Genomic DNA, 13,537 nt, shown 5'->3' with positions numbered 1-13,537 from the left:
CTGACGTGGACCGACTGAAGCCCCGCCTACACCGCAACGGCGCAGCCAATCACAAGCCTTTACCTCACGTCACACTGTGGCGTCCTCTAGAGACCTAGAAAAGCGTAATAAAAAAGTCGATGGAAATGTTTCTTTCTGTGAACTGCAGCTTTTAAACAGCAACATAGATTTCACAATAAAATGTAAAAATTCACTTTACACCCTGTTTTTCTGTGTTCATCTCGTGTGTGAATAATCCTGCAATTAAAATTAAAGTCTACAGTGGAAAAAAAGATTTGAGTCAGAACACTGATGAGTCTGTATATATTTTTTTTTTTACAAAACATAAATTTCTCAATCCACTCATGTAAATTGATCTGCCAAATGCTATAAATGTAAAATGTAAATGTGAAACACGTATTTGTCAAAGTTACTGCAACCCTCTTGGGGACCTGACAGTTCTAATGTCGTGGCTGATGCCAGCAGAAACTACAGTGAATGATGCCTTTGTTGATTTGGTGCCATGCTAGATTGGAAGTGGCGTGGAAGCAGAATATGAACTAAAGGATGTGGATTAATTGGGGAATCCAGTGAGCGTGCAAAATCTGACATTCAGTGGCAATTAAAAAAAATGTTATGCATCAGCAGGAATTCCTCTCTTCCTTGTGACTGGAGGCATTCGATGTGGCACAGAGCAGCCCTTATCGGAGCTGCACTTCCAGACTCACTGCTTTTTCCTTGCTGATAACGTGCTGCTGGCTCTTGGGAGCGGAGATATTCGCCATGGCGCATCCTGAAGACAAGCGCGTGAGGGGTGTGGTACTCGTTTTCTCATTTTCTTTTAAGATCTACATTGTAATGATACTGATGACATCATACTGTTCATAGGATTTCAGAACGTGTCATGAAAGAAAAGTTGTGAGAAAGGTCAATTCGACATTGTGCCAGTGAAATGTAAAGAGCGTGTAAATAATAAGCAGCCGTAGGCCAGCGTCGAAGTAGGCCAGGCGCGTGCTGGAGAGGGATTACTGCTAATCTGTCGCCGCTCGTGCACGCGCTTTGCCTGCTGGGAAGGAAACAGAGCACCATACGCACACTCTCTCCTACCAAGATGCTGTAGAAGGGAGGCACGGGATTATTGTGGTGTTAATTGAAATCTTTTTTATGGAAGCGTAAAAGGAGGTAAGAAGTCAGATCTACATGGATGGATTGTGTTTCCGAGCTGACCTGCGGTTGACCTTATTGATGGTTAAGGTTTGTGCCATCCTTGTACCCATTGCAGTCATAACGTGCACAAAATAAAGACAGTTTTAATTTATTTAAATTTAGTTTATTTTTATATGCTATACGTAGACATCCAGTTGATGTTTGTTCTTATTCTTCAAGTTTCTTCTTGGTTCCCACTTGGCTATATTTGATGACCCTTCTTGTATGTATATGTTAGAGTGTGTGTGTCTGTGTGTGTGTGTAAGTGTCAGTGTGTACTGAGGCTGAATTTGTGTTTTGTGTAATCTCAGCTGTAGGCTATATATGTCTGCCGGTTCGGAGCAATCCCAAATTCTGTGCTATCAATTCATTGGCTATAATCCAGACTAATCTGAATATATTTTTGTTTTTGTTTCAGATTACTGCACGCTGCCATACTACATAAAAGACCTCTTAGTAAAAGAGACCGTTTTGAGATATGGCGATAAGGTTAAGCAGGATAAATGAAATACTTGAAGTGGAGAGTAAACATACAAATGTCCTGTAAGCATTTCCTGCTGTGTGGATTTTTATTCTCAATGAAGAGACAGAAGATGTGACATTCAGAAAGGAGCAATAATGGCAAAGTGTGAGCTGATTGAGCTGAAAGACATGACTCTGAATGATGGGATCGAGCTTGCCCCGCTCCCCACTCCACCATTACTACCCCAGAGTCCGCAGACCGCCAGGGCTTCAGGACGCCCAGATCCCAGCCGGGTGCTGTGGATGCTGGGGGACAGTGTGACGGTGGAGGAGCCGGCATGGACACCAGGAGAGGGTCATAACTTTCAGCCCTGTGGTTACACTCAGCTGACCTGGTGTGATCTGTGTGGAGAATTTATCTGGGGCCTGTACAGGCAGAGCCTGCGATGCACTAGTGAGTACCCAGTTTACCCCACTATATTTACCTATAGTCATTACAACATGTGCATTTCAAACTTATTTCGTTGTGTTCCTTTTACATGTGGATGTGTGGACAGACAATGTGGACAGGGTCGTGTATGAAAGTGAAAGTGACTGTTTTTGTCATTTTGATACACAGCACAGCACTCGGTTCACACATCAAAATGTGTTCTCTGCATTTAACCCATCACTCTTAATGAGCAGTTTGGCCCTACCAAAGGGGTCCTGAATAATTGGGGAAAAAAAGCAAAAAAACAGTAAAATTCTTATTGTTTTATTTTCACAAAAACAAGGAATTTAAGTTTCGGTTCCATACCCTCTCCTAAGCGTGCTTTGTGGGTAGGCTTACTATTGTGCACCTCCATTTCTGTAAAATAAAGTCATGAAATCTCTGTCTCTGATATTTACATTTAAATGTATCTAACTATCAACAATATTTTAAAATTTGACAAACTATAATCATTTTTATGTTTTTTGCTTTTTTCCCCAATTATTTAGAAATCACTGATCAACTGCGGGTGCAGGTGATTTTACCACATGGCCAGCACCATAAAAAGTCCAAAGCGATTATTTTAGGAAAGTTACTATATATAATTAAATATTACACAGAAATTCATTGAAATCAAATATCAGTAGGCTTAAACATTCATCACGTCATGGGCATCCTACATGCTAGTGAAAATATCCATTTCAACTACATATTGTTTCTCTTGCAGTGATTTCACTTTCGTAGTAATTGGACCACTAAGTGTCTCTGTAGCATCAGTTTCCCAACTCTGTCAATTTCTGTTCTAGACTGCAAGTACACTTGTCATTACCGCTGCCAAGCTTTCATTCAGCTGGACTGCAGCTCCAGGAGTAAAGTCCTCACCGAGCAGATGGACATCTCTGAGGACATCATCGAGACAGACACAAATGTGGTAAAGACAGATAGTTTTCCACGAGCCATGTGCTCACACTGACTTCAGTACCTCCTCCACTTCGTACCACAGACAGTGGGGGAAGAAGTTCTGTTTTTGTTTCTCTTTCATCCTCTGCCAACTGCACACGGAGAGGTGTTTAGCCAAAAAAAACTCACGTGTCGGTCTAAATCAGCTCAAAGTATCTGATCTGATCTGGCTTATTTTGCTAAGTAAACTAGTCAAGAGGCTCTTTTTCTAGCATGGGCTGCATGAACAGGCAACACGCACATACACTCTCTCTCTCTCTCTCTCTCTCTCTCTCTCTCTGTCTCTTTACATTGTGTTCGTGCTCCCCCTTAAGTGCGCAATGCACATGCTACTGTCTTGAGTGCATTCTCTTGTAAGCTTGCTTTCTGGGATATCTCATTCAATTTGCGGTCATCAGGGAGATGCTATCAATATGTGGGAGAATTTTGGGATTCTGCATATACATTACTGAGCAAGCAGATTTAACAGTATTTACTCAATTATCCGTGTATCAGATTTTGACTAGTCAAAATTACAATTCATACTATCTGCAATGGAATTTTGACTAGTAAGAATGATAGATAAGATATCTACAATTACATTTGGCTAGTCACATTTCGATTTCAGATATCCGAAATCATGTCACCAGTTTTATTGCGCTGTTTTGGGGATTTAGTGTACCAAAGTTTAAGATACCTGCAATGCAAAAAGTGTGAAATAAGATGTCGACAAATACATTACCACAATCAGAATGTCTCATTGACTTGAATGTAAAACTACCTGAATATCCATAATGTGAATTTCAGATATCTCTAACTACATTGTGACTAGACAAAAGTAGATATCTTTAATGGAATAAAATTACTAAAATGTATACCTTGAGATATTTCCTTTTTCCTCGACCCAGCAAATTCGCATGAGAATGATGACTTTTCTTCTCTGTCAGGATGAACAAATTGAGTGGGAGAAACAGGAGCTGACCATCAATGAAATTCAGCAAAAAGTGAAGGAGTACAACGCACAGATCGACAACAACCACTACATGGTCTTTGTAAGAGAACTACACATAACACAGGCTGCTTTTTTCCCCATTGCTTTTAAATATGATGACAAAAATCAATTAAAATGTTTTTTAATTATCAGTCAAGAATGATTTGAGCATGATTTGTATGTATCTTTATGTTTTTTTGTCTAGTATGTAAAGGTTCTAGGAGCTAAAGAAAATTGAGTCAGCTAAATATATAAAAAGAAAGCAGAAATCAAGTATTCTCAAAACTCAACTGTTGTCAACTCACGACAACAATATAAGAACATGTTGGAAGATGGGACAGAAAATATACAGCAACATACTCATGCACAAAGCAATCTATACAACTTAATCCAAAACCACTTATAGATTCAAGCTAATGATGACAAGAGACAAATTAAAGTGCTGCTCAGTTGCAAAGTGCATTTATGTTTAAAGTGCAATTTCCAAATGATTAAAAGTTGTCCTTTATGTTTAGAACCGAGATGGCTCATATACGGGCTTCATTAAGGTCCATTTCAAACTGGCCCGGCCTGTGTCTCTGCCCGCCCCTCGTCATAGCATTTCGTCCCACGATGGGTCCTGGCAGGAGGGGAACGGTATAAAGACTCACACGTCCTTCTACTTGCCCAAGGACACAGCCAAGCACCTGCACATCAGCTGCCACACGCGAGCGTGTGACGTCATTGAGGCCTTGCTCAACAAGTTCACTATGGTGGACAACCCCGCCAAGTTTGCACTCTTTGAGCGCAGTGAGCGCAAAGGCCAGGGTAAGAATATTTAAAGAAATCAGTGCGGTTTATAAAATGGCTGTGCGCTAGTAAATCCTTTTGCACATTTAACACACCCATTACGGTCTGGCATCAGTAACAGGGATTTTCTCTCTCCTTCTTTCTGTTCTGCTCAGTGCATGTGCGCAGGTTGGCTGATGAGGAGCGCCCGCTTCACCTGCGCCTTTGTGCTGGGCCCAGTGAGAAGGCCCTTGGTCTGCTGCTGAGGGAAAATGAAACAGGAGAGGTCAATGTAAGTCTTACAGTGCAGCGGTACAGTACTTCTGCAGCACACCTGGCCCTGCAATGACATGATCTTCATGTTTTTATGCAGTGGCATGCGTTCTCCCTCCCCGAGCTGCGGAACTTCTTGCAGATCCTTCAGCGCGAGGAAGACGAGCACGTCCGGCAGATTGTGAAGCGATATGCTTTAGCCCGAGCCAAGATGAAGGAGGCATTATCAAGCACCACCACACCAGGATGAGGGTGCAGATGTACCCGTCCAGTGAGGGACACTGACTGCATCATAAGATCAAATCAAGACTTCCAATCTCAGTGATGGAAGTCCATAGAGAAGCAGAAAAAGGGAATAGGCTTAGCAGGGCTTCGTAAGTGATTTCACTGTAGTGATCAGACTGTCATACATTCATGTCCGTTCAGATGTTGATCTGTGATCTATGATGTAGAGGCTTTCAGAAAGTATTTGATGGATACCGGGTATTATTACCCACCAGGAACAACTGTGAAGTCTGGAAATTGGTATTTAGCTGCTTGTACTATGTACTGTATGTTGCTAATATTATCATGTGCATGTATTTACTGCTCTTTTTGATACCACTGTCTGTAAATTTGCATTTCTTCAATGAATCTATTAATGTTTTCTTTAGCTGCACATGAATAAGAATACAAGTGGAGATGGCTGCAGATAAAGACAAGAATTTATGATTATGCCTTAAGTCTATTTATCAATACATTTTACAATAAAATAAATGGATTTTGATGTTTGCGGTAGTGACGACGAGACGCTGCTGACGAATCACACATGAGAGCCATTGGTTATTGTGCTCCATCCATTTTAAACTCAGTTAATAAAAACATTGTTAAAGATGTTCTGGGTGAAATAATGATACACACTTCACAGTAAGGACAAATGTAATTTGTTACATTGCACAGCCCAGTACCTCCAAACAAAGATAGATGCTCTATACTACACTTTGGGCTTTTCTACTTTTTTAGGACTTTTTCTTTTCTTGGACAAACTATCACAAACCCTGAACTGACACCAATTGCAGGTTCACTCTACCCTGGAAGGGGGTCCCTCTCTGTATCACTCCTTCCCAACTTTATTTTTTCTCTCTCCTAGAGTTTTTTTTTGTGTGTGTGGAGTTTTTCCTTGTGTGCAGAAGGGTCAAGTGTGGGAGTGTCAACTGTAGGGCCTGTCCAACCCCAAGGAGACATACTGTATGTGATTATGGCCAATAAAATAAATGTTGTTGTATTTGTTGTTGTTTCCCTGCGTGCTTTAGATGACCTGTATACGTTTGTTGATAAATTGATATATTGACTTTCTCAAATTTGTTGTATATTGTTTTCATTATGTCGCATTAAGACCGCCTAAACCGAGACCAAGACACTGCCTAGACTGGAGGGTACCAGGACATGGTAAGGTGAGACCAAGACCAAGGTTGAAAACAGACTAGGGCTCGATTCAAAATCACATTACTCAGATCTACTGTAGAGTAAAAAGGCAGGGTTGTTGTTACTCTCATTATTAACTATTATCATAGTTACAAGACCTGATGGAAAATAATATTCTCAGCAATATTCTCTCTCCTATAACCAATTTTCAGACCTCGTAAAGGAAAAGAGATGCCACTGAGCAAAGCTCCATTCCCCACACACTGCTCCCCGGGTGTCTGTCATGGCTGCCCACTGCTCACCAATGGTTAAAAGCACATTTCGTTGTGTCACCATGTGCTGCGCTGCAGTGTATCACAATGACAATCACTTCACTTGCACATACCAAAAATATTCATATTAAGGGATTGCCAGGGACAGGGGTTCAGATAAACTATGACTATGAATAGTTGTAGTTTCCTAGTGGGTAAAGCACTCGACTATGAACCAGAAGACCCAGGTTCAAATCCCACTTACTACCATAGTGTCCCTGAGCAAGACACTTAACCCTGAGTTTCTCCCTGTTGTTAAATTAACAATAGTAAGACAGTGCTGGTTCACTGATCTACAGACTTAGTGTACGGAGCCATAAAGTGAACTGCACATTTACCATAGTTATTTACCATAACATACTCAAAATTTATTTACATCTCTAAATACTCACCTCACTTCATGATGGAGAGGACTCAGCTAATCAAGATTTATTTTCATTTTGGGAAGTCACAAAATGAAATTATTGCTGCTGATGCACATAGACACAGAATTCATTTTCTGTGCAAACTGAAAGACAACAGGCTCAGCTGAAAGAAGGACTACACAGACTTCAGACTCCATCCAGGAACAACTATATATTGCACGTTGATCAAGTTAAAATATTTTGCCTCGTGTATTAATGGGTGTATCGATGGCTTCTCATGAAAAAGCATTTGTCTGAATTCCTACAAAACAAGCAGTGACCCAAGAGTTATTGGGGGCTTTTTTTTATAGAACTTTAGAAATATTACTGTCCCAAGCTTGTGCCCACAGACTGTGCTAAAGAAACTTTCCATTTCATGATACTTAAGGGGCTCTGTAGTGTTGATCTAGCTGCTTGCAAAAAAACTAAATATCTCCCCCTAAGCAAACGACTGTACTATGCAAGTATACATGACATATTGTCAGATTGAGGTGTTTTTCCTCAGATGCCTGGGGAATGCAGATTTTACAGTACAGTGTATTAATATTTAGGTGGATGTTCTTGTCAATGACTGCTGAATGTTTCATTTTTTCAGTACATTAGCTCAGTTGAAAGGTCGCTGGCACCTCAACCTAAAAGAAAAAACAGAAATTCATGTTGTCCTACACTTAAGTACAATTCCAATCAGTATGGTTGTAGGTCTGTGACCCTATTATGTTTTTGTGTCTAAATCTACTAACTTTAAATCTCTTTAAACTGCCTAAAAGAGGCACAAACTTCAGGGGTTGTACTCCACTGATGACTTTGTTGGATTCTGCAGCAGTGACTGTGGCAGTTTTAATAATTTGTGTTTGTGTGTGTGACTGTGCTTGACTTTTTTTTTGTTCTTGCTGAATACAGCATTCCTCAACAGAATATCGTAAGCAGTGCAAAATTGCTCCCATAGCTCTGGATTGTGGGGTGCATCTGTAATAAACAACCTGCATTAGGCAGGCACAGTGAAAACATGTTTGACTTGAGACTGGCGAGGCGCATAACAATCCACTTTCAAATTTCTGGTATCTGCATAATATATTTATTTAGGATACGAGGTGTAGAGATGATCTGATTGTACGATGCAACAAAAACATTTTATGTTTTTTCAGTCCATCAATGCTAAAATTATACAACTACATTAGTCCACACTAATTACCATTGATCAAATGAAAGCGAAATTAATTTGAAGTTAAATGTGCAGGTATTGGGTGTTTATTGATGTTGCGTTACTTTGCATGTTAACATTTGAAAGTGTCATCTCTCAATGCTTAACTCATGCTGTTACGTTTCCTCTAAACTACCTGCGGCGGTGAGACACGCCCCATTCGGACGGGTGGGCGTTTCCGATACGGGTAGGACACGCCTCTTTATGTCATTTCCACTTCAAAGTAGTGTTCTGTGCTCGTGTATGATTTGTTTATTTAGTAAGCATATCACAAGGAATTCAGAGTAATATTAGGAATTATGGCTTAAATGACGAGTCGTTTTGTAGGTGACCGCCTGGTGAACACGTCCCGGAAGTGACGTGTGAAACCATGTCCTTCGCTCGCGCTGTGACGCTTGAAGCCGCCTAGGCTGCAGTTTCTGGGACGTTTTGTGCTGTAAAACGTGTGAGGAGAGTATTTAGTCGGCGACGCGTTCGCCCGTTGTCCGGTTGCAGTGAAAGATCTGCTGTAGGTAAGTGACACCGAAGACACCAGCCCGGCCTTTATACACGACAACGTGACAACTGTTAGCTGGGTTAGCATTAGATTAGCATTATCGCCGACTCTGACAATCTCCACTTTACACGTACAAATGCGTGCTTATTAAAAGGTCCGTCAAGTTAATGCTAATATTAAAATGGTTTACTGGAGTTTGAAGAATTATATTCAGGCACCTATAGACTCAACACTTGATGCTCCTCATCTCCTGCACCCATAAATTGACGATCCGTTTCTTAATGCACTCCACTCGATGTTATTATAGTTTTCTGGGCAACTGCATGCAACTACGTTTGTGCTACCATCTCCCCTCCCCCCAGATCTGATTGGAAGACGCTGTATTCTGCTTCGAGAGGACACCAGCAAGGAAAATAATGTCCTGAGGTTGAAAAATGGGAGGCAGCAGCTCCAAAACCAAAGGTTATTGGCCTTTTGGTGGTTCAGGCAGTGGAGATGAACAGACCAAAGAGGGAACCGAGCAGTCACTGGCAAGACGTCGGAGTTTCCGCAATGCAACACCCTTCGTGTTTACCAGACGGAGGTAAATATAGCTACAGGGTGGGAGTGAGGGCTCCCTGTTCCCCATGTGCTACTTTTCCATGTGCGCTTCTGGATGTCATGTGTGCATGCATTGTATGTCTCCTGGTCATACATGTTCATTGTACCCACTGTCATTAGCTGGTTGCTTAAATTGGCCACAAGATACACTGCTGTTTCTGTGACTTGTCTTGTCATTTTCATTCCAGTAATGGGGCAGAAATGTTGGGTTAGGTGACCCACCCTGTGTATCTGCGCACTTTCTAATAAAGACAAAAAACTGTTATCTGAGTATCAGCTTGAATTGGTGAATTGAAAAATGGTGAAGACAAGTATCCTGATGGAGACACCTGAAAAGCAAGGAATAATAGAAAGGGAAATTACCAATAAAAAACATGGAAAACTGAAAAGGAAATAAGAATTTCCTATATAGAAACCGAATGAGAATTGCTGGTGTCTTCCACTTTGAAGTCGCTTTGGATAAAAGTGTCTTCTAAGTAAAGTAAAGTGTGTAGCACTGATCCTCAAGATGGTAAGAAGAAGCGTTTTGGATTTCTACAGCCCTTATTATTGGAATACAGAGCCACTGTTTTTCTCTTGCTTTGCCTCTTTGGAGCTATATGGGGTTTGATTACAGAAGTATGTATTGGTGAAACAGTTTCTAAACTCGTCCAGTTGCCCAAGTTTGGCTCCAACACCCTGCCTGCCTGTTGGGGTCCTAGTGAACCGGAATTGATCTCTTCATCGATGGTAACTTGAAAGCACGTTGTAAGTCGCTCTGGATAAGGGCGTGTGCCAAATGCCGTAAATGTAAATGTAAATGCCTAGGACTAAGTGGTTATGGAAAGTGTGTGACAAAGGGGAGGGATTCCGAAATAATGCCTCTACCTACCCTACATCTCTGTGGTCACCATGGAATTAACTTGCGAGGGGGGAGTGGACATTTCATTGGAGCATAATGTACAAATGAAAATCTGGAGTTTGCCATTCACCATACGATGCTACCACAACCTGTGCATATGCTGATGTTTGATCATATTGGTTAAAGTTTGAGAAACACGTGCATTGACTTGGTAATATTTTCATCATTATCACAAAATGGATGTTAAGACTAATTGCTTGGCAAGAACTGGTACAGTCTCATTTTCACATGCTACAAAAAGTAGTTGCAGTGTTTTGAACCTTGGGTTTCTTAAGACAATGCTATATATATAAATATAGATGAATAGCACTGTGTTCATCCACATAGACTCAAAACAACTCTGCATCACACATTTCAGTAAACTAGAAAACTAGCTACCATAACCAGGTCTTTTTTTGGCTGAAAGTTCAGCACCTGCTATATTTTTTTCCCAAATGCAGGTATCTGGTTCCAGCCCTATCGTCCATAGCATTGTTCCTCAGCCCTGCTCCTGGAGTTCTGTCTGTTGGAAAGCTTTCACTCCACTCCAAACTTAATTAGCCTTTAGTGTTTTGTAATAGCCCAATAAAGGGGGTGACAGGTTGACATGTGGGTTTCACAAACCTTTTTTTTTAACCCCTGGTTCAAAATGACTCAATCCAATGTGAATGTCCATTGTATTTATTCAGGCATATTTCAAGTATAATGTATGTTCACTGACTCTGGCTCATTTTTACAGCTCACTGTATTTTGATGAGGATGGAGACTTGGCACATGAATTCTATGAAGAAACGGTGGTGACAAAAAATGGTCGCAAGAAGGCCAAGTTGAAGCGAATTCAGAAGAACCTCATACCTCAGGTTAATGTTAAAACATGGTTTATTTGTACTTTCCCCCCCATATATCTGAATCATCACCATGACCTTTGTCACCAGTATTCATTCATGCTTGTAGTCTAGAGGCCACGCCCTGATCTTTCTGGTCTTGTCTTTCTTTTCACAGGGAATAATCAAGCTGGACCACCCATGCCTCCATGTAGATTTTCCAATTGTTATCTGTGAGGCTTGACAAAGAAGCCCTCACGCTGACGATCTGCCATGTAGACTCCTCTAACTCCCCCCTCCTCCCCCTGGATTCACATCTCCCTGAGACACGCTGGCGCCCCCTAGTGACCTGACAGTCCCACAACATGCTAAACTCTGAAATGTATGCTGATTATGGAGACCGAGGATCTGTGACTGGTGAAGATTAGGAGAATCATTGTTTCCCTATGACCTCTCTCAGAAATACTATGTAGCTTTTTGCAATGGGATTGTGGGAGGATCTGAGTATTACTACGTGCTTGGGCTATGCCATTGCTCGATCTGGAATGAATAGCATCTTTCCTCCTTATGGTACTTTTGTCTTGCCATTCTAAATGGAAAGGAATGCAAACGATTTCATTTTGGCTAAACTGAGGTTTAACATAAAACAGGCCTGTCCTTGAAGTTTGAGTTCTGAAAGGGACATTTCTTTGGGCTACCAGTGAGCACCTTCATTACCGTTAGCATTCTATTAGTATGCAACTTATGAGGAGGAGCCCTTTTATTATGCATGTTTAATCTCATTAACCTACATTTACTGTCCATTATGAGACAATCAGTAGGAGTTTAAAGTGATAAGATGCTGACTCCATAACTGACTGACACCTGTAAGAGCCACTCATGTACAGAAACACTGTGAGTCCATGTTGGGAATGCCATTGTTATTTTGCTGCCTGTGCAATGTGTTTTTGCTGTTTATTTATAGCAGATATTAAAAATGAACTGCATTTGATTTAAAAAAAAAACAAAAAAACATAACCCAAAGTACATTTGATCTTTCACATACATGTCCTTTTATGTGTTTGAGGTTTGAACCAAATTCACATTAGTTCTAGAGCCAGCAGCTGTAGTATATTATCTATCAGTCTAACCTAATAAGCAGATAATCCTCATGTTCCATTCAAGACTGAATATGAACTACCTGTTGAAAGTGGGGTACAGATAGTTATCACAGAAACAATGGAAGGAGGGGAGCAATCGTATGAGTGCTTTTTACTTGAAAGCAGAACTGACCAGTGTTATAATTTACTTTAACATCATATTGATAACTTAAGTGATAAATAAATCTAAACAGACATCTTTGAAGATGTCTTTGTTTGGTTCACCCATTTTCCTACCTTGGACCCATTTTGATAGGCCCTGACCACTGCAGACCAGGAACATCACACAAGTTTCAGAGTTTTAGAGATGCCGTGACTCTTGTCCTGTGCCAAAGTTATTCAAATCTGTACACTTCACTTCATTAGATACCATCTTGTTTTCATTTTGTGCTGTGCCATTTGTGATGGCATTCGGCTGTGCCACCTCTGACATGTTAAAGTGTCTGTTGTCCCTTTCACAACCGTCACTTGGTTTTCCTGTTCTTTGTTGAGCCATTTCCTGCTCCAGTTCTGGTGCGGATGTGCTGAGGAGGCTGACGGGATGTGACTGATGTTCAGGTCAGGACGGAAATGGAGCCTTCCTCTGTCTCGGAAATTTTGTTCTGTGTCTGTAGGTGAGTACATGTAGGCCTGCAATGCTGAGCCCATGAGATTAAGGGATATAAACTGTCCAGGACAAAAGCATCTCCTCTTTATTGCTTTCTCCTTAGTGTTGTTGAAAAACACATCTTTCCTGAGCTGAACTGAGTCAGGGAGCGGGGTGATGGAGAGTTCAGAGGGCAGAGGTCAGGCGCTGTGTGCAGAGTGTATTTTATCACTGGCACTCAATCAAGAAAACAAACCGGGCAGTCACCCTGAAGACCTTGGTTTCATCAAGCTATAAAGTGGGGCTCCATGACCAGTCGTTTATTATATGAACAATGTGCATTACTGGTGTTGATCACGTTCCCTCCTCAAAGTACAAACATGACCCAAAGCCAAAAGCTTTAGGGTAAACCTTAACTTTGAACTCTGAGCCAGAACCAGGATGTCTAAATGTAAAATAAGTGAATAAATGAATATCTGTATTGGAGCCATTATTATGAAGTTGTGATCTTGACCCCATGACCATGTTTTAACTGTTTTAAGCAGCAGATGTGTCTTGCTTAGCTGTGAGTTATGAAGCCCCTTAGAATCAGTGACCTCTGAAAC

General features: G+C 41.1%; 2 protein-coding genes across 5 annotated transcripts; both read left to right on the top strand.

Annotated features, from left to right (window-relative positions):
* Positions 1-656: 656 nt before the first annotated feature.
* On the top strand, positions 657-5,796 carry rassf1 (Ras association domain family member 1). Of its 4 annotated transcripts, none has more exons than XM_028962317.1 (7): positions 657-793; positions 1,604-2,101; positions 2,923-3,047; positions 4,003-4,107; positions 4,562-4,853; positions 4,991-5,106; positions 5,188-5,796. In XM_028962317.1, the coding sequence occupies exons 2-7, from the start codon at positions 1,804-1,806 to the stop codon at positions 5,335-5,337; spliced, it is 1,086 nt and encodes a 361-aa protein (XP_028818150.1). In that variant the 5' UTR covers positions 657-793; positions 1,604-1,803; the 3' UTR covers positions 5,338-5,796. The 4 variants fall into 4 exon arrangements, with proteins under 4 accessions (XP_028818150.1, XP_028818158.1, XP_028818143.1 ...); XM_028962325.1 differs by lacking the exon at positions 657-793 and adding an exon at positions 811-1,233 and having other exon boundaries at positions 4,718-4,853; XM_028962310.1 differs by lacking the exon at positions 657-793 and adding an exon at positions 813-1,161.
* Positions 5,797-8,752: 2,956 nt separating this feature from the next.
* Positions 8,753-13,363, top strand: tusc2b (tumor suppressor 2, mitochondrial calcium regulator b). Its single transcript, XM_028969664.1, has 5 exons — positions 8,753-8,919; positions 9,266-9,486; positions 11,123-11,243; positions 11,386-12,960; positions 13,057-13,363. Exons 2-4 carry the CDS (start codon positions 9,338-9,340, stop codon positions 11,449-11,451), a joined length of 336 nt encoding a protein of 111 aa, XP_028825497.1. The 5' UTR covers positions 8,753-8,919; positions 9,266-9,337; the 3' UTR covers positions 11,452-12,960; positions 13,057-13,363.
* The last annotated feature ends 174 nt before the right edge of the window (positions 13,364-13,537 follow it).

The sequence above is a fragment of the Denticeps clupeoides genome, chromosome 2 (genome assembly GCF_900700375.1).
Source record: "Denticeps clupeoides chromosome 2, fDenClu1.1, whole genome shotgun sequence".
NCBI classification, from domain to species: domain Eukaryota; kingdom Metazoa; phylum Chordata; class Actinopteri; order Clupeiformes; family Denticipitidae; genus Denticeps; species Denticeps clupeoides.
Note: the sequence above shows the minus strand (reverse complement) of the source record. Positions and strands in the feature narration are given on the sequence as shown.